The sequence below is a fragment of the Saimiri boliviensis genome, chromosome 20 (genome assembly GCF_048565385.1).
Source record: "Saimiri boliviensis isolate mSaiBol1 chromosome 20, mSaiBol1.pri, whole genome shotgun sequence".
In the NCBI taxonomy this organism is placed as follows: domain Eukaryota; kingdom Metazoa; phylum Chordata; class Mammalia; order Primates; family Cebidae; genus Saimiri; species Saimiri boliviensis.
This window is the reverse complement of record NC_133468.1, coordinates 40,438,231-40,465,414: the sequence shown is the minus strand read 5'-3', so window position 1 is coordinate 40,465,414 and position 27,184 is coordinate 40,438,231. Positions and strand designations below refer to the sequence as shown.

Below are 27,184 nucleotides of genomic sequence, written 5' to 3'. Positions count from 1 at the left end.
CCATCAATTCACTTATATTCCTCTCTATGTTGTCCATTCTTGTTAGCATTTCGTCAAATAATTTTTCAAGTTTCTTAGTTTCTTTGCATTGGGTTGGAACACGTTTGTTGTTTTAGCTCACAGAAGTTTCTTATTACCCACCTTCTGAAGCCTGATTCTGTCATTTCATCACACTCATTCTCCATCCAGCCTTGTTCCCTTGCTGGTAAGGAGTTGTGATCCCTTGTAGGAGGAGAGGTGTTCTGGTTTCGGGTGTTTTCATCCTTTTTGCACTGGTTTCTTCCCATCTTTGTGGATTGATCCACCTGTTATCTTTGTAGTTGGTGACTTTCAGATTGGGTCTCTGAGTTAGCTTCCAGTTTGTGGATGATGAAGTTATTTCTGTTTCTTAGTTTTCCTTCTAACAGTCTGGCCCCTCTGCTGTAGGACTGCTGAGGTCCACTCCAGGCCCTGCATGCCTGGGGATCACCTGCAGCAGCTGCAGAACAGTAAGGGTTGCTGCCAGTTTCTTCTTCTGCTGTCTTTGTCCCAGAAGGATACCCGCCAGATGTCAGTCTGAGCTCTCCTTTATAAGGTGACTCTTTGGATATACAGGGATCAGGGAGCTGCTTGAGGAGACAGTGTGTCCTTTATAGGAGCTCAAGTGCAGAGCTATGAGCTCCGTTGTTCAATCAGAGCTGCTGGGCAGGCACGTTTTAGTCTGCTGCAGCAGAACTCATAAACTCCGTTTTTTGTTTTTTGTTTTTTTTTTTCCTAGGTGCTCTGTCCCAGGGAGTTAGGGCTTTATTTATGAGTTTCCGTTGTGCTACTGCCTTTTTTTTTTTTCAGGGCTGCCCTGCACAGCAAGGAGGCAGCCCAGTCACTGTCTGCCTGCAGAGGCTTTGCTGAGCTGCTGTGGGCTCCTCCCAGCTGCCGTGTGGTCTTCCCTGCAGTCCTGTTTATATGAGTATCGTTAGAACTGCCTCAGCAATAGTGACCCACCTCTGTAATGGCGGACTCTCTGTAGTGGAAGGTTGCCTCAGCAACGACGGGTAGCCTCGGCAATGGCGGGCTGCCTCAGCGATGGCGGACTGCCTCCGTAGTGGTGGAGTGCCTCAGTAATGGCGGACGCCCCTCCCACAGAGAGCTGGACCATCCAGGGTTCAGCTCTGCTTGCTGTGAAACTCTCAACCCAGAGCGTTTTCAGTTACTGGTTTTTTTTTTTTTTTTTTTTTTTTTTTTGGGTCAGGCATGGGGGAGGGTGGGACCAGCCGAGCCTGATCACCTGGCTCCCTGTCTCTGAGTCACTTGTTTTTTTTTTTTTTTCAGTTGAATGATCGACTGTCTCCCAGGTGTTTCAGTCATCTGTTGAAAAGGCGCCAGGATCTATGTGATTTCCCATGTGGTGACTCACTTCACCGGCTGAAACAACGGCGCTGAGATTCCTGTTGGTTTTTTTGCCCAGGAATCTCCTGGCCTGGCTCCCTCTTTCAGTTCCCTTTTAAATCAGATGAATGGGCGATCTGCCTTCCCGGGGCTCCAATCGCCAGCTAAGAGGGCACCCGGACCAGTGTATTTTGTACGGAGAACTGCTGTGCCAGGGCTCCAGCAAAGCAGCCGCGTGGGCCAGAACAGCCGCGCCGGCCAAAACAGCCATGCTAGCGACCCGTGGGGCTTCTCCGCCTGGGAATCTCCTGGTCTGTGGGCAATGAAAATCCATTCAGAAATGTGGCGTCCACTCACTCTCTGCGCTTTCACTGGGAGCTGCAATCCTGAGCTGTTCCTAGTCGGCCATCTTCAATTATCTCTCTCTCTTTTTTTTTTTTTTCTGAGACACAGTCTCTCTCTGTCGCCCAGGCTGGAGGGCAGTGTCACAATCTCGGCTTACTGCAGCCTCCACCTCCTGGGTTCAAGCGATTCTCCTGCCTCAGCCTCTTGAGTAGCTGGGACTACGGATGCCCCCCACCACGCCAGGTAATTTTTGTGTTTTTAGTAGAAGTGGGGTTTCACCTTGTTGCTCAGGCTGTTCTCAACTCCTGACGTCAAATGATCCACGCACCTCAGCCTCCCAAAGTGCTGGGATTACAGGTGTGAGCCACCACGCCTGGCCGTGTATCATCTTTACTGTGCAGTATGGAAGATTAGGATCGAGCTTGCTTTTCTACCTCCTCCCAAAACACCCTTTACCATCCCCCTACCCTCTCAACATACACATACCAGATTTTTATTTAGATAATTGTGTGTTTTTTTGCATGATTATGACCATGTGAACTGCCTGCTGCCAACCCATGCCATCTCCTGCAATTGCTGTTTGTTTCCAGTGCCACCTTTGGTTTCCCTGTAGTTAATAATTATTTTCTTTGTTTCTTCATCTAGTTTTCTGTGTTCTTTTGCTAATTGAAGTCTCAAACTCTGCCATCGCAAATACATTGTCTCACAGACTTTCAGATGAGTTGGATTTGCTATTAGGTTCATCTTTTTGAAGATGTCTCTGCAGGGGCACTTTCTTACCCACCCACCTTGGACAGTTCACTCTCTACAACCTAGTTCACAGCTGTTATCCTGGGATCACCAGCTCTGTTTTGACTGAAATATTTCTGGGATCCATGTTTCCTTTTTAATTACTCCTTTGTTCATAAGAAACGCATCCTCTAGGGGATTCCTAAGAAACGGACATGCAAAAAGTACAATCTTTTGAGACCTTAAACATCTAAACATGTTTTCATTCTCCGTTCACACTTGATTTGGATATAGAATTCTTGGTTGGAAACTATTCCCCCTTTGAGGTTGGAGCAGCTGTCTTTCAGCTCTCTCCTCGCAGTCGTTGAGGACTCAGCAGGCATTCAGATTATTAATCCTCTGTGTAGGACCGTGCTTTTCTCATTAGATTTCCTCTTGTCTCCATTGTTTTGAAATTTTACTGTGATGTGCCTCAGTGTGTCTGGGTTTATCCATTGTAGACACCTTTAGTATGGAAACTCACATCCTTCACTTCTTAACATTTCCAGCATTATTTCATTGAATATATCGTCTCATCTATTTTTTTTTCTCTTTTCTGTCTAGAACTCCTAAAAAGAAAAATTTTAAATTGGGTCTTATGGACTAGTTCTTTAATTAAAAAAAAAAAAAAAAACTTTTCTGCCAGGCACGTTGGGTCTTGCCTGTAATCCCAGCACTTTGGGAGGCCGTGGTAGATGGATCACCTGAGATCAAGACCAGCCTGACCAACATGACCAAATAAAAATACAAAAAATTAGTTGGGCATGGTGGTGCTTGCCTGTAGTCCCAGCTACTCAGGAGACTGAGGCAGGAGAATCGCTTGTACCCAGGATGCAGAGGTTGCAGCAAGCTGAGATTGCGCCATTTCACTCCAGCCTGCGTGACAGAGGAGACTGTCTCAAAAATTATAATTAAATTTAAAAACCTTTATGTTCTATTTTTCTGTCTCTTTTATTCTACCCTTTAGGAAATGTTGTTAATTTTCTTTCTTAACTTTCTTGTGAATCCGTCATTTATGCTCCCAAATTTTAAAAATAGAATTTTTTGTTTGTTTGTTTTGGAGACAGAGTCTTACTCTGTCACCAGGCTGGAGTGTGGTGGCATGATCGTGACTCACTGCAACCACCGCCTCCTGGGTTGAAGCTATTCTCCTGCCTCAGACTCCTGAGTACCTGGGATCACAGGCGCATGCCACCACGCCCAGCTAAGTTTTGTATTTTTAGTAGAGACAGGGTTTCACCGTGTTGGTCAGGCTGGTCTCGAGCACCTGACCTTGTGATCCACCCACCTTAGCCTCCTAAAGTGCTGGGATTACAGGCATGAGCCACCGTGACTACTGGCCGAATTGAAGATCTTTTAAAAATTATTTGAATGTTTCTTTTATAGCATAGTTTAAAAATGAATGCACTATTTTCTTTCATTTCTTTGAGGATATCAATAATAGTTCTTTCAGTTTAGTAAGTTATTGTTTGTGTCATTTTCTCCTTGCAAAGGCTGTTTATTTTTACATTGTTTCTTTTGTTTATTTTTATTCCTCTATCATGTTAGAAGTTTTTCTCAGGTGGCTGATGGCCACTGGTTATATGCTTGCATTTGAGAGTGGGAGACTAAAGACCAGCCTGGACAACATGGCAAAATCCCGTCTCTACAAAAAAAATACAAAAATTAGCCAGGCGTGGTGTTGTGCGCCTGTAGTCCCAGCTACTCGGGAGGCTGTCAGGAGAATCCCTTGAACCTGGGAGGCGGAGGTTGCAGTGAGCCGAGAGAGGGACACCACTCCAGCCCGGGCGACCGAGCGAGACTGTCTCAAAAGTAAATAAATAAAAATAATAATAAATGAAGAGCACCCTAAGGGTGTGGTCTTGCCTCTCTTGGAGTGATCTACTGGATCATTTCCTTCGAGAATCCCAAACCCAGTGTCTTGTAGTCCGCACTCTCGGGCTGGTCAGAAGGGTCTGCTCAACTTCTGCAGCTTGCAGTGGTCCCTGGTGGTCCAGAAACAGGAAGGGGAATAGTTTCAGTATGGCAGCCCTGTCCTGAGCTGTCCCTGCTGTCCCCGAGACCATAGATCCTTTTCTGAATTGCCTTCTGAGAAGAACCCTCCGGTCATCTGTCGGCATGGAGTAGGCAGGTGCTCCGCTGTCAGAATGTGCAGGGCGCCGGGACCTGGAGATGCTCGTAATGTCTTACACAGAATGTCTGCCTGCCTGTGGCTGTTGGGTGGGGAGTGGGTTTGGTACCTCCTCAATTTGGGCTTCCTGTGGGGGGACTGGTGCAGCCGGTTTCCGAGCCGTTGAGCAATTCTAAACTGTAAATTGGGTTGGCTCTTGGATTTCTCTGTTTGCTGGCTTAGGATTCAACTGTCTTGGGTCCGCTCAACCAGTTTGCTCACCCTTCATGTTTTCAGCTTCTGAAAGTCCGATACTGTTTTCTCCTCTCCTAATAGCTTTATTTTTATGTTATGTGTTGTTTTAAAATGTTCTTACTGTCATTTTAGTGGGGTTTCAAGAGGAAGTAACAGTACATGCATGCATTTAATCTACTATCCTTAATAGAATCCTTTTGAACCGAGAACCTATGCGATTATTACTGTTTAGTAAAATTCTTCCTGTGTGGAAGATGAGAACATAATGGAGACAAGGCGCTTTGCACAGCGATGTGATTCTTGCAGAGAGCGGGAGCCTGCGTGGTCTCATCTGTCCAGCAAGGCCACAGACCCTTAGTGGCCTGGCTTTATTAAGTCAGAACTGGACCTTCTTGCACTGTGTGCTTTTAAGATCATCTGTGACCTTTTGAGTTTATTTGTAATTCTGCATCGCTTCCTTTCTTCCCTTACTGCTGGATTTGAGGAATTCTTTTAGCAGGGTGACCTCGTGTCTCAGGATACTTAAACTCAGATTTTGTGATTTGGGGTTTCATGCCTCTATGCAGCTGTCTCTCAGCACTGCTTGTGTGTCAATCGTACCAAATTTTTCTCTTTGAACTTCTGCCTTTTACATGGAACACTTTGGCTTTTGCTGAGCTGTGATTGGTCAGTATGATTAGTCTCCAATTGTCCTGAGAGGAGGCACATGCGGTTCCATTCTGTCTTTTAGTTCTAGTGGCTCTGTTCATTTCAGAATAACTTACTGTTACGGACTGAATGTCTGTGTCCTCCTCCCCTCCCAGACTCGCAGGTTGCCATCCTCACTCCCATTGTGGCTGTGTTTGGAGATGGGGTTTCAAAGGAAGCAACTGGGGTTAAATGAGGTTATAAGGGTTAGCCCCGATCTGATAGGATCCATGTCTTTATAAGAAAAGACGTCAGCGCTGGGTGCGGTGTCTCACGCCTGTGATCCAAGCACTTTGGGAGGTCAGGGTTGGAGGATCACTTGAGGCCAAGAGTTCAAGAGCACCCTGGGCAACATAATGAGACCCTTTCTCTACAGAAAATTTTTAAAAATTCACTGGGCATCGTATCATGTACCTGTAGTCTCAGCTATTCAGGAGGCTGAGATGGGAGGATTGCTTGAGCCCACAAGGTTGAGGCCGCAGTGAGCTCTAGTCATACGGCTCCACTCCAGCTGGGGTGACAGAGAGAGAACCTATCTCTTAAGAAAAATAGGAAGAAGAAGAAGAGACATGAGAGGGCTCTGGTCACTTGCTCACTCACTTTCCATGGCCATGCACCAGGAAAAGCCATGTGGGGCAGAGCAAGAAGGCTGCCGCCTGCCAGACCGGAAAAGAGCCCTCACCAGAGACTGAGTGAGCCGGGATGCCAGCCTCCAGAACTCTGAGAGAAGACTTTGCTGTTGTTGTGGCCGCCCACATGTGGCATTTTGCTGTGGCAGCCTGAGCTAATGCCCCACATTGTGCTGCATCTACTTGTTCTGCTCTTCCAGCTAGTTTTCTTAGACATTGGGAATCAGAGGAGTCAGTGGTCAGGTTTTAGCTTATAACTGTCCTACCTGTGCAACTTAAATTTTTTCTGTTTTAAGCCAGAGTAGAGTTTTAGAGTCAAAAGAAACCAGGTTCTCTAATGCAGAAGTTTTCAAACTGTGTTAGAAGTTAGGAAATCCATTTTGTGAGTTGCAGCCACCAGTTCTATGAAATGCATTGCCTGCAGTTTTGTGAAAGTTGTATTTCCAGCCTGTGTGGGTATATTTGTGTGTGTGTGTTTGCGTGTACCAGACTGAGATATAACATACATTTTTGACTGTAGGTATGATAAAAAAAAAAAATAGTAAGTCTATTATATTGCTCAGACGAATCCTTTGCTCTCTCTTAGAATACCCATAGCAAATGATTATTGTTAAGAGTTTGAAGGTGAAGCAGCGTCAGGATTATGAACCAGAGGGGTCAGACTTCAGAGACAGAAATAGGGAAGAAGACAGTGTGGTCATCTCTTTCTTTCAGCAAGTGAAACTAGGAGTCCCCAAAAGTCTCCTCTGTAGGGCCAGGTGCGTGTGAGTCCCTGCGCTCCCCAGTGCCTCGTACGTAACCTCACTCACTGTACACACCTTGTTGTATTGTAATTATTTTCTAAATGTATGTGGCTGGGCCAAGTCCATAGTTAGCCCAGTTGGCCCCTGTTGATGGATGGAGGGAAATGACATCATTTTTGGCCTCATTTGGCTACATCAATGCCGTGTCTACTCTTGCACTGGTTAGGAATTCACCCCAGACTCAGTCAAGTGTGTGTCGTGCCTCTGTCAGGCATGCACAGTGAAGCTGTCCTTTCTGTTCTATGGAGCCAGGAGCAGCACAATTGTATCATGTCTCAAGATGTCAGTAGAACGGGCGGAATTTTGATTCTTTGTTCAGAGGTGAGGAAGAAGGGCTGGCCCTCACATGTCCTGGATGGCGGTGTACGTTGTTACGTTCCGTGTATTCACAGAGCCAGCAGGCTCGGTGGGGTGGAGTGTGGGAGGGAACTGCAGGGGCCAGTGTAGTGTCCGCGGGGGTTCAGGACAGTGAGGTCCAGCAGCAGCGCAACTGACAGAAACTGTCAACGGGGGAATGTCTCACTGGGACCAGACTCACGGGATTTAGGAAGACTTCCCAGAGCAAAGGACGAGGGACATGTGAGTCAGACAGAGGGAACGGCGTGGGCATCCCCTGAGAGGGCCGCAGCTCACGAAGAGATCAGATTTGATGCTCAGACTTCACGTTCAGGATCATGGGAATCAGTTCTGCTGTAGGCACAGTCTCAGGCCAGCCGTGGGAAGCGGAGGGAAGCCACAGCTGGAATCAGGTCAGTCATCTAGAAGACGGTGACCACGCCCCAGAGGAAGGGCCTGTGTGACCACGTCAGCCACTGAAGAACTGCTTAGGGAGAATCGACAGGGCGTGAGGGGCCAGGGAAAAGGAGGTTACCTTTGACTCTGCAGCTTTGAGGCTCCAAGCCTGGGAATAGCAATGATGGCTTCCACAACAGTAGACAGCACTTCAGGGACAGTCTGGCCTGGGAGAGAAAATGATGGTAAGAATTTTTTTTCCCTTTTTTCTTATTTGTTTATTTATTTTTCAAGACAGGGTTTTACCATGTTGGTCAGGCTGGTCTTGAACTCCCGACCTCAGGTGATCCGACCGCCTTGGCCTCCAAAGTGCTTGGATTACAGGCCTGAGCCACCACGGCCAAGATATAAATTTTACATCTTGGGTTGTAGAGTTCATGGAGCCCCCAAGGCATCATTTCCAGGAATGGTCTCATTACAAGAAAACTTCTCCTAATTCACAAACAGAATAATTAAGCTTTTCCACATATTCAGCATTTTCCCCCTAGAAAACTCTTAGCTATTAGGTGTAAAAAATCAGATGTCATTTAAATATAGCATATTTTAATAGTTTAAATCCAGGAACCTATGTATTTTCCGTGTGTGTGTGTGTGTGTGTGTGTGTGTGTGTGTATATGTGTGTGTGTGTGTGTGTCTAGAACAGGAAATTGTTCCTTAGTTCCTTTAGTTAGTTGGAGGGTTTTTTTGTTTGTTTGTTTGTTTTTAGATGAAATTTCACTCTTGTCGCCCAGGCTGGAGTGCAGTGGTGCAATCTCGGCTCACCGCGTCCTCCACCTCCCAGGTTGAAGTGATTCTCCTGCCTCAGCCTCTTGAGTGTCTGGAATTACAGACACCTGCAACATGCCCAGCTAATTTTTGTATTTTTAGTAGAGACAGAGTTTCTCCACATTGGCCAGGCTGCTCTTGAACCTCCTGACCTGAGTTGATCCACCCGCCTCAGCCTCCCAAAGTGCTGGGATTACAGGCGTGAGCCACCGCACCCGGCCATTAGGGTTTTTTAAGACAGTGGCATGACAAGTACTTGTCTCTTTATGAGTCAGGTATCGGTGTCTTTGTCAAACAAATGCTGGGAATGAAAAGCCTTCACAGTTCAGTTAGTACTTCCTTCCGAGCCTCTTCAACTTCCTTTGTCTTCTTCATTCCAGGTCATTATTCCACAGTGACTTTTGAGAAGCAATTTTCTTAAGAGAGTACAAATTGGATTATCCCCTCTTACTGAATTGAAATTCTTCAGGCTTTCCACTAATGAGATATTGTATCCACGTTAGGCTAAAAAAGCTAGTTCCAGTCATTTAGTTAGCATTTTTGAATTAGAAGTTATTGATTAAACCTTCACTAATAAGCCAAGTTGAGTTGTAAAAAGGATTCCACGAGGTGCTGTTAACACAGCCATGAAAATCTGTAACCCATCAAAAGCGGCAAAGGCAGGAATTAGAATTCGTTTGAATTGGTCATGTGGTAACATGGAAACATTTAACCTGTGTCAGTGGGACTGCTGGAGACAAACTTGACTTGTCTTCTGGGCCCAGCGCGACATCAGGCCCACGGGAAAGGAAGCCCTCCTGTGATTGCAGCACATCTTGCGTTTGACAGGAAGTCACAAGTTTTTTTTTTTTTTTTTTTTTTTTGATGTGATAGGGAGAAAAGATCAGACTTGGTCATGATTTTTAAAAAGATTTATATATTTTTTTCTAGAGACGTTTTTACTTCTGACTTGACACATTTTTTTTCTTTGCAGTTTAAGGTTGGTAGTGAATGGTGGACCTGGATCAATTATAACCGCTTCCAGGAGCTCGTCGAGGAATACGAAGACAGCGGTGGATCAAAGGCATTCAGCGCAAAGGATTATATGGCCAGAACTCCTCACTGGGCATTATTTGGTGCCAGTGAAAGAGGCTTTGATCCCAAGGATACAAGACATCAGAGAAAGAACAAATCAAAGGCTGTTTCTGGATGTTGAGATTATCTGATTTCAGGGTACTGAAGGAGAAAAACTTGGATGGCCCCAAAAGGTCCTTGAACACCACTGTGATTCTTCCGAGGACGAGTTACGTAAACTATACCTTCGTGCACAGGAGACAACAAGACAATAAACACGGAGACACGGAGGCCTGGGACACAGCGTGGATGTTTTTTTCAGATCTCAACCCCTTTCCCGATTTTACTTCTAAAAGGAAAATGATTTTGGGGGGAACCACACCGTCGCTGTTAGAATTTAACTGACAGTTTTGAATTATAACGTTTAAGACCTGCCAGAATGCTCGTCCCGAGAGCAGCAGACGAGGAAGAAACGCCTGGGCCTCTTCCTCTTCCCTGGCCCTTGGCCTTTCATGCAGTAGCTACCTAGCATTGACCTGCAGTACCCTGAGCTAAACTTAACATCTGCTCCTGCAAAGATAAAAGCTTGATCCCTTTCTTCGATCTTAAGACAGCACCTCCTGAAAGAATCTAGGTTGTCGCAACTCGGCTATTTTTAAATACCGCATCGATTGAGTTTTGGCTTGTCACCGACACTTCACGAAATTGCGTTGGATCTAAAACTGTGCTAGACCTCATCCCATTCCCGTGTGAATTACCACGGACCACAGGGCGCAGCACGGCCGTCTGCTGTCGGAGGAGCTGCGCGCTGGGGCCCGTAGCCTGCCTTCCCCGGCGCGCTTTGCGCTGAGCAGGATCGTTGGCCTTTCGTGTAGGAGGTCCCCGTGCAGGCCTCACGGCGTGACGCGACGGCGGGCGGGTCTCCATCCTCGTTCACTCCCGTGGCCCCCGCCGCTTTCCACGGTCTGCTCTTTAAGCTTCAAGTGTTTTCAAGTCGGAGAGGTCAGAAACACTCAGAATTGTTTTCAAGTTACCAAGTTCTTTTACCAGTCTTTTATGCAAAAGCTGAATTAATAAAATAATCTTTTGTAAAGACTTGCAGCACAAGTTTTCTTTTTTTTAAATTTTTATTCTAATTTTGTGGGTACGCAGTAGGTGTATATATTTATGGGGTACACAAGATGTTTTGAGACAAGCATCCAATGCGTAATAACCACGTCATGGAGAATGGGGCATCCATCCCCTCAAGCCTTTATCCTGTGTGCTAGAACCAATCCAATTATGCTCTTTTAGTTAATTTCTATGTATTTATTTTGAGACAGAGTCTCACTGTCACCCAGGCTGGAGTGCAGTGCTGTAATCACGGCTTACTATAACCTCCACCTCCCAGGTTAGGTGATTCTCCTACCTCAGCCTCCCGAGCAGCTGGAATTACAGGCACGCACCACCACACCTGGTTATTTTTTTTGGTATTTTTAGTACGGGCACCTTTTTTTTTTGAGACAGGGTCTCACTCTGTTGCTGAGGTTGGAGGGCAAGTAGCCGTCGTGGCTCACTGCAGCCTCCATCTCCTGGGCCCAAGCAGTCCTCCCACCTCAGCCTCCTGAGGAGCTGTAACTGCAGGCGCATCAAGCTCAGTTAAATTTTTTTGATGTTTTTTGTAGACACAGCGTTTCACTATGTTGTCCAGGCTGGTCTTGAACTCCTGAGCTCGAGAGATCCTCCCATGTTTAAAGATTTATTTGAGGCTGGGTGCAGTGGCTCACGCCTATAATCCTAGCACTTACGGAGGCTGAGGCAGGTGGTTCACCTGAGGTCAGGAGTTTGAGACCAGCCTGGCCAACACGGTGAAACCCTATCTACTGAAAATACAAAATTAGCTGGGTTTGGTGGCGGGCACCTGCAATCCCAGCTACTTGAGAGGCTGCGGCAGGAAAGTCACTTGAACCTGAGAGCCGGAGGTTGCAGTCTTACTCTGTTGCCCAGGCTTGAGTGCAGTAGCACGATCTCAGCTCACTGCAACCTCTGCCTTCTGGGTTCAAGTGATTCTTGTGCCTCAGCCTCACGAGTAGCTGGGACTACAGGCATAAGCCACCACACCTGGCTAATTTTTGTATTTTTAGTAGAGATGGGGGTCTCACCATGTTTGTCAGGCTGGTCTTGAACTCCTGACCTCAAGTGATCCACCCACCATGGCCTCCCAAAGTGCTGGGATTACAGGCATGAGCACTGTGCCCAGCTGATTAGGATATTTTAAAGGACACAAATGAACAGTCAGATGAAAAGAGACAGAGGGGGAGGTCTGGGAAGATCCTGGGCACAGAAGCTTCTGTCCCTGGGGAGTTGAGCTGCACCACCTCCCAGCTTGTTGATGTGTTTACCCGTCCTGAAGCTCCCTACATGCCATAGTTAGTGGTTGTTACAGAAGCTTCATCATGTAGACACCCTAGCAGGTGAGGGGTGGGACTGAAGGTTCCAATCTTCTAATCATATTGGTCCCCCTGGCAACCAGTCTCCATCCACAAGCCCACCAAGAACAAGCCCACATCATTAGAACAAAAGATGCTCCTGTAACCCAGGAAATTCCAAGAGATTTGGAGCTCTATGGCAGGAGCTGGGGCAGAAAGCAAATATGACGATAAAAGATGCACCCAGCACCCCTGTCACTCAGGAGATCAGGAGCTCTGTGCCAAGTACCAGGGACAGAGACCAAATACCAAATATGTATGTGTAATTATGTCACAGATGGGATAGTGGCAGAGTAGCACAGAAGTGTTATCTTTCTTGAAGTCACCAGGTCTTCTTTTTTGAGATGGAGTTTCACTGTGTTGCCCAGGCTAGAGTTGTAGTGGTGAGATCTCGGCTCATGCAACCTTTGCCTCCCAGGTTCAAGCGATTCTCGTGCCTCAGCCTCCCGAGTAGCTGGGGTTGCAGGTGCCCACCACCATGCCTGGCTATTTTTGTATTTTTAGTAGAGATAGGGGTCTCGCCATGTTTGTCAGGCTGGTCTTGAACTCCTGACCTCAAGTGATCCGCCCACCTTGGCCTCCCAAAGTGCTGGGATTACAGGTGTGAGCCACGGGACCCGGCCTCAAGACTTAAATTGAACACAGACATTTTATCGTTTCAAAGAAAAAAAAAATAACAAACCTCTTATCTACAGAGTGAATCCCCCTGATTCCATTAAATTTAGGTACATAAATGAGTATTTTTCTTTCATCCCAGAAAAAATATATGGATGTATTGATTAATATTTAAAATAACATAGTACATTACGCCCAGTTGACAGTCACAACAGAAAATTCAAAATGTTTAAGGAGAATACATCGCATTCTCCATGAAAACATTGAGTAAGTTTGCTGAACAGCATAAAAGTGGGAGAGAATGGGGGTCCTATATGTTCTAAGAAGGTGATCTGTTTGCAAAATAGCATCCCAACTTCTATCGGAATTTCTTTTTGGAGCATAAGCAAATGATTCTAACATTCAGCTGAAAAATTAGCCAGACAGACAATAGTTAAGAAATTTTAGAAAAAATAACTATTAAGGGAAAGTTGGTTCCCCTTGCCCGATGCCTAGACATTGCCAATTCATCAAGACAGGGGAACTGCAATAGAGAAAGTAAGTCACACAGAACCAGCTGTGTGGGAAACCAAAGTTTTATTGCTACTCAAATCAGTCTCCCCAAGCATTCAGGGAACAGAGTTTTTAAGGACAACTTGGTGGGTGGGGGGAAGCCAGTGAGCCAGGAGCGCTGGTTGGTCAGGGATGAAATCATAGGGAGTCGGAGCTGCCTTCCTGTGCTCAGTCGGTTCCTGGGTGGGGGCCACAAGATCACAGGAGCCAGTTTACTGATGTGGGTGGTGTCAGCTGATCCATCAAGTGCAGGGTCTGCAAAATATCTCAAGTGCTGATCTTAGGAGCAGTTTAGGGAGAGTCAGAATCTTGTAGCCTCCAGCTGCCTGACTCCGAAACCATTGTTCCTAATCTTGTGACTAATGTTTGTCCTACAAAGGCAGGGGTCCCCAGGCGAGAAGATGTCTGCTTTGGGAAAGGGCTGTTACCGTCTTTGTTTAAACTATAGAATTTCTCCCAAAGTTAATTGAACCTATGCCCAGGAATGAACAAGTTCAGCTTGGAGGTTGGAAGCAAGATGGAGTCAGTGAAGTCAGATCTCTTGCACTATCTCAGTCATAATTTTGTAAAGGCGGTTTCACTACATGCTGCTAATGCTGTTGGCCCAGAGGCCACACTTTCAGAACCATTGTTGATCTCAAGCCAATGTAACTCATAAAGGAAAGGTTGAAAAATCCTTGACTGTAGAATGTGTTGTAAGTATCATTGATATATCAAACATCACATAAACTGAAAAGGCAAAGACTGGGAAAAATAACTTGTATGACAAATCCTCACTCAAAAGCCTCATATAGTTGATTTTTTTAAATGTTAAGACTTGTCTGGCTGAATGAATAAAAGACACAGGACATAAAGTGTCATCAGTGAGGATACACAGATGGCTGCAGAAGAGGCACTGCTCGCTGTTCACTTTCTCCAAGGAAATGCAAATTAAAGGAATATCTTACCCATCAAATTGAAACCACCTTTGCAAAAATTATATAAGTGAGAAAATTACGGCAGCAGGGGAGATCTGATCTCACCACCCCTTCTCTTGACTTTAGCCTTCAAGCTGCCTTAATTATTCTTGGGAATAGTCTGGGCCGACTTTGGGAGACATTGAGTTTATAGTTTAGATGATAATGGCTCTTCCCCAAAACTCAACTGCCTTTGTAAAGCTAATGAGAGAGCATCAGGCAAGGAGGAAGAAGTCTGATTTCTGCAGAGGTGAAGATAAAAACAATTGCCGGCCATTATCCCGGAGGTCACAGATCGTGCAACCTCCCCATTTCCTCCTGCAGGTGACATCACTATGGGGAACCTAAGCTTGGCCTTTTGAAGTATCTTTTTGACACCAGGCTCTGCCTGGACCCACGATGGCTCCTGTGGCCCCACCCCGAAGTGACTCAGCACAAGGGGATAGCTTCAACTCCCTAGGATTTCATCTCTCAGCAGTCAGCAGCAAGTACCCACTGCCTAGCCACCCTCGTCCCTAGCTCACCAAACCAACCTTTTTTTGAGTCACAGTCTCACTCTGGCATCATGGCTAGAGTGCAGTGGCATGATCTCGGCTCACTGCAACCTCCACTTCCCGGGTTCAAATGATTCTCCTGCCTCAGCCTCCCAAGTAGCTGGGATTACAGGCATGCACTACCACGCCCAGCTAATTTTTTGTGTTTTTAGTAGAGACAGAGTTTCACAGTGTTGGCCAGGCTGGTCTCGAACTCCTGGCCTCAAGTAATCTGCTCACCTCACCTCCCAAAGTACTGGGATTACAGGTGTGAACCACCGCGCCTGGCCTCCACCAAACCATCCTTGGAAAAACCCCTAACCTCTCAGCCTTCAGGGAGATTGGTTTGAGTAGTAACTTTGTCTCCTACATGATGTGGCTGGTGTGTGAGTTAAACTCTTTTTTTACTGCAATGCCTTGGTCTGTTTTGTTTGTGCAGTTGAGCAGAAAAAACCTATTAGGCAGTTATAAAATTAGCAAAAATTTTAAAAGTAATTTATTACGGTAAAATACAGACTTCGTTTTTGAGACAGGGTCTCACTGTGTTTCCCAGGCTCGAGTGCAGTGGCATGAGTGTGGCTTCCTGCCACCCTGACCTTCCAGGCTCAAGCTGTGCTCTACCTCAGCCTCTCAAGGGGCCAGGATCACAGGCGCACACCACCATACCTGGTGTTTTTTTGTAAGAATGGGGTTTCACTTTATTGCCCAGGCTGGTCCCAAACTCCTGGGCTCAAGCAGTTCACCCACCTTGGCCTCCCACCTGGGCCACCGCACCTGGCCAAATAGAGATATTTCAAAAGCAGTTTGGCAATATTTGCCAAGAACTTTCATCTTTACCTTGGGGTTAAACGATTTAAAGAAAAAAAATAATATTTAAAGATATTTATTAAAGCATTTAAGAATAGCAAAACCTAGGACACTTTAATGGAAAATGCAGTAGGCAGCTGGGCGCGGTGGCTTATGCCTGGAATCCCAGCACTTTGGGAGGTCAAGGCGGGTGGCTCACCTGAGGTCAGGTGTTTGAGATCAACCTGGCCAACATGGCGAAACCCTTTCTCTACTAAAAATACAAAATCAGCCAGTTGTGGTGACACACACCTGTAATCCCAGCTACTTGGGAGGCTGAGGCAGGAGAATTGCTTTAATCTGGGAGGTGGAGGTTGCAGTGAGCCAAGATCGCACCACTGCACCCCAGCCTGGGCTGCACTCCATCTCAAATCACTAATACAATGAAACAAAATGCAGTAAGCATTTAATATTTCTGGAAAGCATGGCAAAATCATCACAGTACACTCGGTTGTCTAGATAATTGAAGTCATTCAGCAGATGATTATTGAATATCAATTGTGTTGTAGTTACTGGGGATTTAATGACAAGTAAAAGAAAGGAGGAGAGGAAAAAGAAAGGATATTTCCTGTCATTATGATGCTGACAGAAATTCATCCAAGACAAAGATCCACAGAAATAAATACTATACATCAAACACAAGTGATAGAGCCACAGAAGAAAGGGACAGTCTCTGTGTGAGGGTGTCATTGGAGAGATGGCGTCAGAAATGTTGGAGGAGGTGTGCACTGGCCATGCTGGAATTCTCCCAATTCCTGGGGGTAGGCGGTGGGGTCTGATATGGTTTGGCTGTGTCCCCACTCAAATCGCATCTTGAACTATAGCTCCCATAATTCCCGTGTGTTTGGGGAGGGACCCAGTGGGAGGTAATTAAGTCATGGAGGTGGTTTCCCCCATACTGTTCTCGTGGTGGTGACTAAGTCTCATGAGATCTGATGGTTTTATGAGGGGCTTCCCCTTTCCCTTGGCTCTCATTTTCTCTTGTCTGCTGCCATGCAAGATGAGCCTTTTGCTTTCTGCCATGAGTGTCAGGCCTCCCCAGCCACGTGGAACTGTGAGTCCATGAAGCCTCTTTTTCTTTTTAAATTACTGAGTCTCGGGTGTGTCTCTATCAGCAGTGTGAAAATGGACTCATACTGGAACGCGGCACACCTGGGCAGCTGCAGGGAGACCACAGTGGCTGGAGCTGAAGGATCATGTGGAAACTGAAGGCAAGAGCCAGGCCACACAGGGACACCAGGGACACACAACAGGTGATGACTCAGGGAGACAGAGGCCAGGCAGGGCCCTCAGAGCGGTTATGCAAAGGAACGACACGATTAGATTTGCATTTTAATGAGATCATTCTAGCCGCGGGTTGGAAAATGGCTTGGAGAGGCCGCAGGGGAAGATGACCTGGTGTTTTCATGGAACGGGTGGGAGGCCATGGCTTGGGCAGTGGCCTTTCTGCAGCATGCAGCCGGCCATCCCAGCCCTGGCAACGCGCTCCTGGATGGAGAGCAGTGGATGGGTCTGAGGGGCCCAGAGGATCACACTTCATGCATCTGGCACCAAACTGATTAGGGGTCCCAGTCCAGACCCCAAGAGAGGATTCTTGGATCTCGCACGAGAAGGAATTCAGGGCAAGTCCGCAGAGGAAAGTGAAAGCAAGTTTATTAAGAAAGTGAAGGCACAGAAGAATGAAATGGCTGTTCCATGGACAGAACATCCTGAGGGCTGCCGGTTGCCCGTTGTTCTGGGTATTCCTTGATGACATGTTAAACAAGGGGTGGGTTACTCATGCCTCCTCTTTTTAGACCATCTCGGGTGACTTCCTGATGCTGCCATGGCATCTGTCAACTGTCACGGCGCTGGTGGGAGTGCAGCAGTGAGGACCACCAAAGGCCACACTCGTCGCCGTCTTGGTTTTGGTGGGTTGTGGCCAACGTCTCTGCTGCAACCTGCTTTATCAGCAAGGTCTTTATGATCTGTGTCTCGTGCGGACCTCCTGTCTCATCCTGGGACTAAGAATGCCTTAGCTGTCTGGGAATGCAGCCCAGCAGGGCTCAGCCTCATTTTACCCAGCCTGTACTCAAGACGGAGTCGCTCCGGTTCAGATGTCTCTGACAGTGAGATGGGGCTGAGGATGACTCCTTGGGTGTCCGTCCAGAGAACAGGGTGGAGAAAGTGCCATCTTTCAGGCTGGCTGATTGATCCTGGAAGAGGACCAGGCTTGGGGGAGAGCTTGAGTTCATTTCTGGTCAGTAAGCTTGCAGCTGCCTCAAGACTCCCAAGGGAAAGGTCAACATAGTAGGCAGGTGGACAGGTCTGGAGGGGCCTGGGGTGGAAACTGAGATGTGTGAACCACGATCCTGTATGTTTATTTATTTATTTTTTTGAGATGGAGTCTCACTTTGTTGCCAGGCTGGCGCAATCTCGGCTCACTGCAACCTCCACCTCCAGGGTTTAAGCAATTCTCCTGCCTCGGCTTCCCAACTAGCTGGGACTACAGGCACGTGCCACCACACCAGGCCAAGTTCTTGTATTTTAGTAGAGATGGGGTTTCACCACGTCAGCCAGGATGGTCTCGATCTCTTGACCTTGTGATCCACCCGTCTCGGCCTCCCAAAGTGCTGGGATTACAGGTGTGAGCCACCGCGCCCGGCCAGTCCTGTAAGTTTTCATTGGAGCCTGCAGAAAAGCTGAGATCACCTGAGAAGAGAGAATAAAATCAGAGCAGGAGAGACCCAGCCTTGATGAGCTCCAGCAAAGGAGGCGAGACTGCAGGAGTTAGAGATGGGAGCATGCCGAGCAATGAGTTCATTTTGCTGCCCCGATAGAGCTGACTTACCAAGACAGTGTAACGGCAATAGAGAAAGAGCTGACCTCACATAGAGCCAGCTGAATGAGAGACTGGAGTTTTATTATTTACTTGGTCTCTCTGGAAATTCAAAGGTCATGATGATTTGGTGGGCAGAGGGCTGGGGTAGGGGTGCTGCTGATGGGTTGGGGTGCAATCTTAGGGGTGTGAAAAATGGTCCTTGTCTGCTGAGTTCACACTCGGTGGGGCCACAGGAGTTTGGTGGGTCCAGGTGGAGCCGTTGCTTGTCAGAAACACACAAACCTGAAACCTTATCTCAGAAGGCCAATCTTAGTTTCTATAGTAGTGATGTTTTCTGCATGAGTTACTGGGGGACTGCAAGTCTTGTGACTGTTATTCGCGCCCCATAGTACCAAATATTAAACACATTTAATAAGGAGATTTTTCCAGACAGGCTTTGTGTGGGCGACAAGGCTGTTTTATTTCCCACTTGGGTGCAGGTGGGCTGAATCCAAGAAAGGACAGGGGAAGGGGGTAAGGGTGGGAGTTGGTTTTATGGGTTCGGGCAATTTTTGGGGGGTGGGGTGGGGGTATTGTAGAGTAAGATCAGTTACAGTGGTGGGGGGTAGGGGTAAGGAGTGTATACATGACCGTAAGTTTAGTTACAGTGGCGGGTGGGGTAAGGCGGAAGAGTAGTTAAGATGGCAGGGTGGGGTGAGAGGCTTGTCCAGGGGCAGAAGCTCCACTGGGCGATTAGGGATAATGGCGAACGCAGGCTGGAGGGTGGGGGATGGTCAGCCCAGGCAGGGAGGGCTTTAGACTTTCTGGGTCCAGGCTGGCACGTGGAGGCCTGACAGTGACCTCCGGGACAGTGGCTGGTGACATTCTCCAGGATGTGTCTGTCTACATCGAGGCAGAATCCAGGCTCTTCTCATCCTCCTAGCCTGCTGGTCTCCCATCAGCTTTACACAGGCAGTTTTGGGGGAAGGGATCGTATCGTTTAAACTATAAACTAAACGTCTCTCAAAGTTAGCTTGGCTCAAGCCCAGCTATAATTAAGGGCAGTTTGGATGTTTAAGGGCAAGCTGGGGATTGGTGACATCCAATCTCTCACTGTTGTAATTTTCTTACTGTTAGAATTTTTTGCAAAGGCAGTTTCAGGAGAGACACCAGGCTGTGGAGTCACAGAAATCCAATGAGGGCAGTGGATCAAAAAGACCAGTCAGCCAGGCGCGGTGGCTCACGTCCATTATCCCAGCACCATGGGAGGCCGAGGCAGGCAGATCACCTGAGGCCAGGGATTTGAGACCAGCCTGGCCAACACGGTGAAACCCTGTCTCTACTAAAAATACAAAAAATCAGCTAGATGTGGTGGTGCATGCCTGTAATCCCAGCTGCTTGGGAGGCTGAGGCAGGAGACTCGCTTGAGCCTGGGAGGTGGAGGTTGCAGTGAGCTGAGATCGTGCCACTGCATTCCAGCCTGTGTGACAGAGCACAACTCCATCTCAAAAGAAAAAAAAAAAAAAGAAAGAAAAATAAAAAAGTAATTGACAGGACCAGACGCCAATGAAAAGTCAGTTCTGGGAGGATGACAGAAAAATACCCTTTGACAAGGTCGTTGGTGACCCAATCAAACACTTGTAGTGAAACGCCAGCAGCCAGTGAAAGTTTTTAGAGAATTTTTAATCATAGAAGATGTGTATGAACTATAATGCTAAGTTTGAAACATAGAATACGAAACATAGAATAGCATCATCTTTATGATATAAAAATCATCTGTAATGTGAAGGAGCATATATGAATGAATATGCATCATTTGAATCAAAAGAACATAATAAAAGTTATGAGGACATGTGTTTCTTTTTTTTTAATTGCATTTTAGATTCTGGGGTACATGTGAAGAACATGCAAGATTGTTGCATAGGTACACACATGACAGTGTGATTTGCTGCCTTCCTTCCCCATCACCTATATCAGGCATTTCTCCCCATGTTATCCCTCCCCAACTGCCCACCCCTGCTGTCCCTCCCCTAGTTCCCCCGACAGACCCCAGTGTGTAGTGCTCCCCTCCCTGTGTCCATGTGTTCTCACTGTTCAACACCCGCCTATGAGTGAGAACATGCGGTGTTTGGTTTTCTGCTCTTGTGTCAGTTTGCTCAGAATGATGGTTTCCAGGTTCATCCATGTCCCTACAAAGGACACGAACTCATTGTTTTTTATGGCTACATAGTATTCCATGGTGTATATGTGCCACATTTTCCCAGTCCGGTCTATCATCGATGGGCATTTGGGTTGGTTCCAACTCTTTGCTGTTGTAAACAGTGCTGCAATGGACATGTGTTTCTTAATTCTTTGTGGAGTATGCTTCTAAGCTTTTCCTTAAATAATATCCAGAAATTGGAATTCAGCCTATTGTTGGAGTTAAAGTGTATTCAAAATATTCAAAACAACATATTTTTTCCCAGCTAAAAGATTATTAAATCTTTTTCATTGTTGTTCCAGTAGGCTGTGTTCTTCTCTCCATTTTTATTTCAGTGCAAATTGATGAACTCTTCCTGGTGACTATTGATTTAGTGCAAGTTAGCGGTGACTAATCGTGTTGGTCATTAGCTTGCTTAGTGCATTTTTCCTCTCCTGATTTCATTTCCTTTAATGTAATAAAGTATGTTACTTTCATGACTAGGTTTTGAAGATGTATGGTACAGCGTTTTAAATTCATTGCATTTTTTTGGAGAACAAAGTGCCCTGTGTGTTTGAAAGGCATCCTTGTGTGTTTAGAATTTTTCATTGATTTCAGCAACTCTGGCCTTAATGTTAGAGAAGGTGATCACAGACCTTCATTTAAGGCAGGTAGGGACACATCTGACCGCCAGGGAAACGACCCATTTCTTGGGGAACAAAGACAGTGCAGCTTTGTTAAAAAAAAAAAAAGGGGGGGGCGGAGTTTCACTGTGTTGGCCAGGCTGGTCTTGAACTCCTGACCTCAAGTCATCCGCCCCTGCCCCCCCCCAAAAAACAGAAAAATCGTAACAGGCAAACATTCTGCAATTCTGTGGGCTGCTTCTACTTGAAAACACTTATCAAAGACACTGAAGCCTCTGTTGATGTCTTTGCCTCCCCGCTTATTGAGGAAGCTAATTAGGTGGGTGGCTGATTAATTGTCTCTTACTGAGGACTACCAGAAATTTGTGCTCTGATTATTGGCTTAGTAGAATTTGGATGAAATAACTTGGACTGTTGAAAAGTCAAAATTATTTTTCAATCAACTGGGCCCTCCCTTCCCCTGCAAGGTACGTGTGTGCAGAACTCAGGTGGCTCCAGCTGGAGGCCCGACCTGGATTTCTTCAAATCACAGTGAGAAACAAAAAGGGGGCTTTATTTCCTCTTTGGACACACGACGTAAGGATGAAAGGTCAGAACTGCCCACTGCCTTATGCCTGGTATCAACCAAAAGTAAAATTCTAAGTCCCCAACTGACTGATGGACCACCTTCCCCAACCCAACCCTTGGCAAAGGCGTTCCAAAGTCAACCTGAAAATCTAGTTCAGGTCTTGACGGAAGTGGCCATACCTCCTTATACCCTCAGCCCTCTGAAATTCTGACGCAGCTGACCTGCATTAACCATTCAAACAGCTCTTAAGACTGACACAACAGACTTTGTGGAGCAGTAAGATATCACATCCCAACGTGACTCTGTTATAACGTCACATGATGGACAGCAGGCTCGAAAGACATTGAAGTATTTTACCATAAACTATATTTCTTTGGCATATTTTGAAATGGGCCTGTGTATCTGTCTCTTGTGGAAAAATCTACATTCTGTAGAGAATCCCCTCCCTTCCCACCTCTTTTCCCTGATCCAGGAGAGAATTAACTAAGAGTCTGGCACCTTTATTTATTTATTTTTCTTTTTTGAGATGGAGTCTCGCTCTGTTGCCCAGGCTGGAGAGCAGTGGTGCGATCTCGGCTCACTGCAACCTCTGCCTCCTAGGTTCAAGCGATTTCCTGCCTCAGCCTCCTGAGTAGCTGGGACTACAGGTGCCCGGCACCACACCCAGCTAATTTTTGTATTTTTAGCAGAGACGGGGTTTCATCATGTTGGCCAGGCTGGCCTTGATGTCTTGACCTCGTGATCCACCCGCATTGACCTCCCAAAGTGCTGGGATTACAGGCGTGAGCCACCACGCCTTGGCCTCTGGCCCCCTTTTAAGACTGATAAGAGACATTTACGATCCACTGTCTCTGAGACCTGCTACTGGGAGGCTTCATCTACATAATAAGAACCTTGGTCTCTACAACACCTTGTCTGGGTTCAGTGTTGGGAAAAATCAATAGAACTCCCTTCTGTTGATTCCAGGTCTTTAGATAATAACTTAACTCTCTCAAGCAATTGCCCAGCAGAAAACCTCTGAATCCACCTATGACCCCGAACCCCTCGCCTACGTCTCTTGCTTCAAGCTGTCCCACTTCCAGGTTGGACCCATGGACACCTCACATGTATTGACGGATGTTTCTGTCTCCCTAAAGTGTATAAAACCACGCTGTTGCCTAACACGGTCAGAATCCCCTGAGGCTGGATCACGGGCTGTGGTCACTGGTCTTCATGGCTCAGAATGAATCTCTTCAAAGGATTTACAGTTGGACTTTTTGTCCACACCGAGCGGGCACGGAGGCTGACCGAGGGAGGGAGCGCATATGCAGCCAGGCGTCAGTCACTCCAGCGCGCAGCGCCGCCCGTGGACACCCGGCTAGGGGAAACGGACATCACCTGCTTTTTCACTTGGGTTTATTGGAACCGGGTTTTGTCACCTGCAGGAAAGTCTCGACTAACGTAACGGCACATCCGCACAAAAGCCGTCTGCTGCCACTTCACCCGCCTGTGTCCCTGTCTGCCCTGAGACTTTCCCTCCGTCCTTCTGGGTCTGGGAGGACGGAGAAAATAATCCCCTGGAGTGCTGCTTTCGTGCATCTCTCCTCATCTCTGCAAAGCCGGTCCTCTGCCTCCCTTTCCCTTCACACCGTCACGTGGCTCCTCCAGTCCCAGCAGCCTGGCTGTGTTTCCTGCCCACAGCTGCGTGGGGTGTGAATGCCACCCATGCCACCACCCCTGGGAGCGGCCGGAGCCTGTGGCAGGTGACACAACTCCCTCCACCTTTTCACTCCCTTGGGAGGGAGCGTTCACACCTTCCTGCTGTGCTCGGGGCCAGCTCCAGGGAGCTCATTAAGTAGCTGACTCGGAGCAGAGCACAGAGGCCGGGCACCTTCAGCGCCCCTCCCGCCTCTCCCGCCTCTGTGGGATTCGTGAGCCTCTTCCCCCAGGCAGCCAACCCCAGCTGGGGCTCTTCAGAGCCTTTAACAGTGAAAGAAATGAACGTATTTTACCCCCAAATTATATTTTTGACACACTTTGAAATGGCTGCCGCGTGCCCAGTAAACAAGTAGCCTCGGGCCGGGCACGGCAGCTCTGGCTTGTAACCCCAGCACTTTGGGAGGCCAAGGCGGGAGGATCATTTGAGGCCAGCAGTTCAACACCGGCCTGGGCAAAAAGTGAGATTCTGTCTCTATGTAAAAAAAAATTTTTTTTAATTAGCTGGGCACGGTATCACATGCCGGCCGTCCCAGCTGCTTGGGAGGCTGAGGTGGGAGGATTGCTTGAGTCCCAGAGTTTGAGGCTGCAGTGAATGTTGACTGTGTCTCTAAAAAGGTGGGTGTGGTGGGGGCAGTGGGGGGCCTTGCAAAACTGTGTTTGGGGGAAGTTTGCACGTGTGTGTGTGTGTGTTTTGAGATGGAATCTTGCTCTGCCGCTGAGGCTGGAGTTCAATGGCGCTATCTTAGCTCAGTGCAACTTTCGCCTCCTGGGTTCAAGCAGTTTTCCTGCCTCAGCCTCCAGAGTAGCGGGGATTACCACACTGCCTGGCTACTTTTTGTGTTTTTAGTAGAGACCAGGTTTCACCATGTTGCCCAGGCTGGTCTTGAACTCCAGACCTCAGGTGATCTGCCCGCCTCAGCCTCTTAAAGTGCTGGGATTACAGGTGTGAGCCACCGCGCCCGGCTGAGTCTGCGTTTTTTACTGTGGCCTCAGGATGGTATTTAAGTTTCTGTAACTTGTTGGGAGGCTGGGTCTCCTTTTGAAGGCTCCACTGTATACACCTTAAAAAAATGTGTGTGTCTTTTCTCCTGTTATCAAACTGCCTCAAGTCAGTGATTTTTAGTGAAAATTAAGGAAACCAAGACTCTGTGCTCCCCATAATAAGGTCATCCTGTTATCAGATAAATGATCCTTCTGCTCCGCATTTCCTCCCCCTCCCTCCCTCCCTTCCTTCCTTCCTTCCTTCCCTTCTGCCTGCCTTCCTTCCTTCCTTTCTTCCTCCCTCCCTCCCTCCTTCTTTCTTTCTTTCTTTTGACAGAGTTTTGCTCTTGTTGCCCAGGCTGGAGTGCAGTGGTGTGATCTTGGCTCATTGCAACCCCTGCCTCCCAGGTTCAAGTGATTCTCCGGCCTCAGCCTCCCGAGCAGCTGGGATCACAGGCATGCACCACCACGCTTGGCTAATTTTGTGTTTTTAGTAGAGATTGGGTTTCTTCACGTTGGCCAGGCTGGTCTTGAATTTTCCAACCTCAGGGGATCCGCCTGCCTCGGCCTCCCAAAGTGCTGGGATTACAGGTGACAGCCACCACACCCGGCCTTGTCCTTGTCTTTCTTTGTGCAAGATTCATTTCATATTCATTTCGGTAGCCGGGAGTCACTCATCATTGAAACATTACATCCCGACCCCCGGGGGCTGCGTACGTGATTCATGAACTTGCCTTTCTTCTAAAGAACGATGATGTTTACGTCATGCAGACCTCCTTGACGGCATCCCGAAGTTCGATTGACCGAGGGGTGCAGACCGCATTGATCCCTGGGGACGTCACGTCCCGTATGCCTCCCTCACTCATGAAAGCCCGCAGCCGTGTTCAAACGCAGTCGGATGTGAGGGTTCCTCCCTCCCGCCCTCTTGCTCTGGCCACGTCGAACATGTCTTTCTCTGCTGCAAGCGCCGAAGCGTCCATGTTTGCCTCACCGTGAATCCGAGACGCAGACCTCAGTGTTGGGCTCTACCACGCTGAGACCTGCTGCCCCCGCCTCTGACAGCTGGCTGGTCCAGGACGAAGGTGGAACTATCAGGCGGGGGACTCAGTGAGTGCACCCCTCACCGACGAGGTGACGCTGATGGAGACCACAAGGTCTTAGTGCGTGCATGTGGCTACGAGTAACAATCCCATGTCAGTGGCTTGAGCATGAAAGACGTTGAACCCTCCCACACAGTGACCAGCCTGAGGTGGCTCACGCCTGTGATCCCAGCACTTTGGGAGGCCAAGGCGGTGGATCACCTGAGGTTAGGAGTTCGAGACCAGCCTGGCCAACATGGTGAAACGCCGTCTCTACTAAAAATACAAAAAATTTGCTGGCCATGGTGGCGCATGCCTGTAATCCCAGCTACTCAGGAGGCCAAGGCAGGAGAATCGCTTGAACCCGGGAGGCAGGGGTTGCAGTGAGATCGTACCACTGCACTCCAGCCTAGGTGAAAGAGTGAGACTCTGTCTCACAAAAAAAGAAAAAAAGAAAGAAAAAATGTCAGCAACACTGCAGGTTCCTTTGTCTTTGTTTTTGTTTTCAGACAGGGTCTCACCTGCTGCCCGGGCTGGAGTTCCGTGGTGTGATCCTAGCTCGCTCACCACAGCCTCCTCCCATCTCAGCCTCCCAAGAGGCCAGGACCACAGGTGTGTGCTGCCATGCTTGGCTCATTTTTAATTTTTTTGTAGAGATGGGGTCTCACTGCGGTGCCCTCAAGAACTCCTCCACCTGGGAATTTTGGGAACTCCGCTTGGCGCCTGAGCAGAATCAGGCTTCTGTGGACAGTGGGAGGGGGAGACCCAGGGTTATTGGCTACCACCCAGGGCAGCCACCCATGAGAAGACAACACAGCCCCTGCTATTCATTCTTCTTCCGAAGGTACATTCTAGAAGTGACAGGTATGGAAAGCGGGAGGGAAGGCAAAGATGCAGCTCAGAGGTGGGGATCACTTGCACTTTTTTTTTTTTTTTGAGACAGAGTCTCATTTTGCTGCCCAGGCTGGAGTGCCGTGGTATGCTCTCACTGCAACCTCCACCTCCTGGGTTCAAGCAATTCTCCTGCCTCAGCCTCCTGAGTAGCTGGGATTACAGGTGTGCGCCACCATAGCTGGCTAATTTTGTTTTTTTAGTAGAGACAGGGTTTCACCATGTTGGTGAGGCTGGTCTCGATCTCTTGATCTTGTGATCCGCCCGCATGCGCCTCCCAAAGTGCTAAGATTACAGGCGTGAGCCACCGTGCCCGGGGGGGAAGTCCACTGGGGGGATCGAGAGGAAACGGATCACCCAGTGTGACTCCTTAGAAACCTGGGTGGGCAAGATCAACACCAGGGCCCATCCACGGACTCGGAGTGAGTAATGGGGACTTGTATGCAGGCCTGATAGGCAGGAAGGTCTGAGGTCACCCCCACCGCACCCTCCAGCCTGCTTTCTTTCCCTTCCTCTTCTCAGGATGTCCAAATAGGAAATGCTGATCTTGTGATAAGGTGAGCCAGGGCAGGCTCTTGCAGATGAAGAATGCTGAGTGTGGCTGATGCCAAAGGACCTCCTGATGTCATGGAGGAGTCTGATTTGCAGAGTAGAACGTTCCCTTCCCTCAGCCAGTTTCTCTCCTTCCTGAGCCTTCCCACCTCCTGCCAAGGCCCTGCTGTCACAGATGGACGGCTAGGATTGGGTACTTTGTAATTGTCCTTGAGTAATTGACTTTCTTTCTTTTGGTAAAGCTAATGTC

At 47.8% G+C, this 27,184-nt stretch overlaps 1 protein-coding gene across 9 annotated transcripts in view; it reads left to right on the top strand.

Annotated features, from left to right (window-relative positions):
* The window catches only part of TYW1 (tRNA-yW synthesizing protein 1 homolog), a 312,384-nt gene that overhangs the window by 250,691 nt on the left and 34,509 nt on the right, over positions 1–27,184 (top strand). For 2 of the 9 annotated variants that reach the window (XM_074390719.1, XM_074390721.1), the window contains 2 exons: positions 1,813–1,953; positions 9,493–18,854. The exons of 1 other annotated variant lie outside the window; for it this stretch is intronic. In XM_074390719.1, the coding sequence (XP_074246820.1) occupies positions 1,813–1,953; positions 9,493–9,714 (363 nt within the window). In that variant the 3' untranslated portion in view covers positions 9,715–18,854. Of the gene's footprint in view, positions 1–1,812; positions 1,954–9,492; positions 18,860–27,184 lie in introns of those variants that run through there. 6 more of the 9 variants (XM_074390718.1, XM_074390717.1, XM_074390725.1 and 3 more) reach the window with 6 other exon arrangements.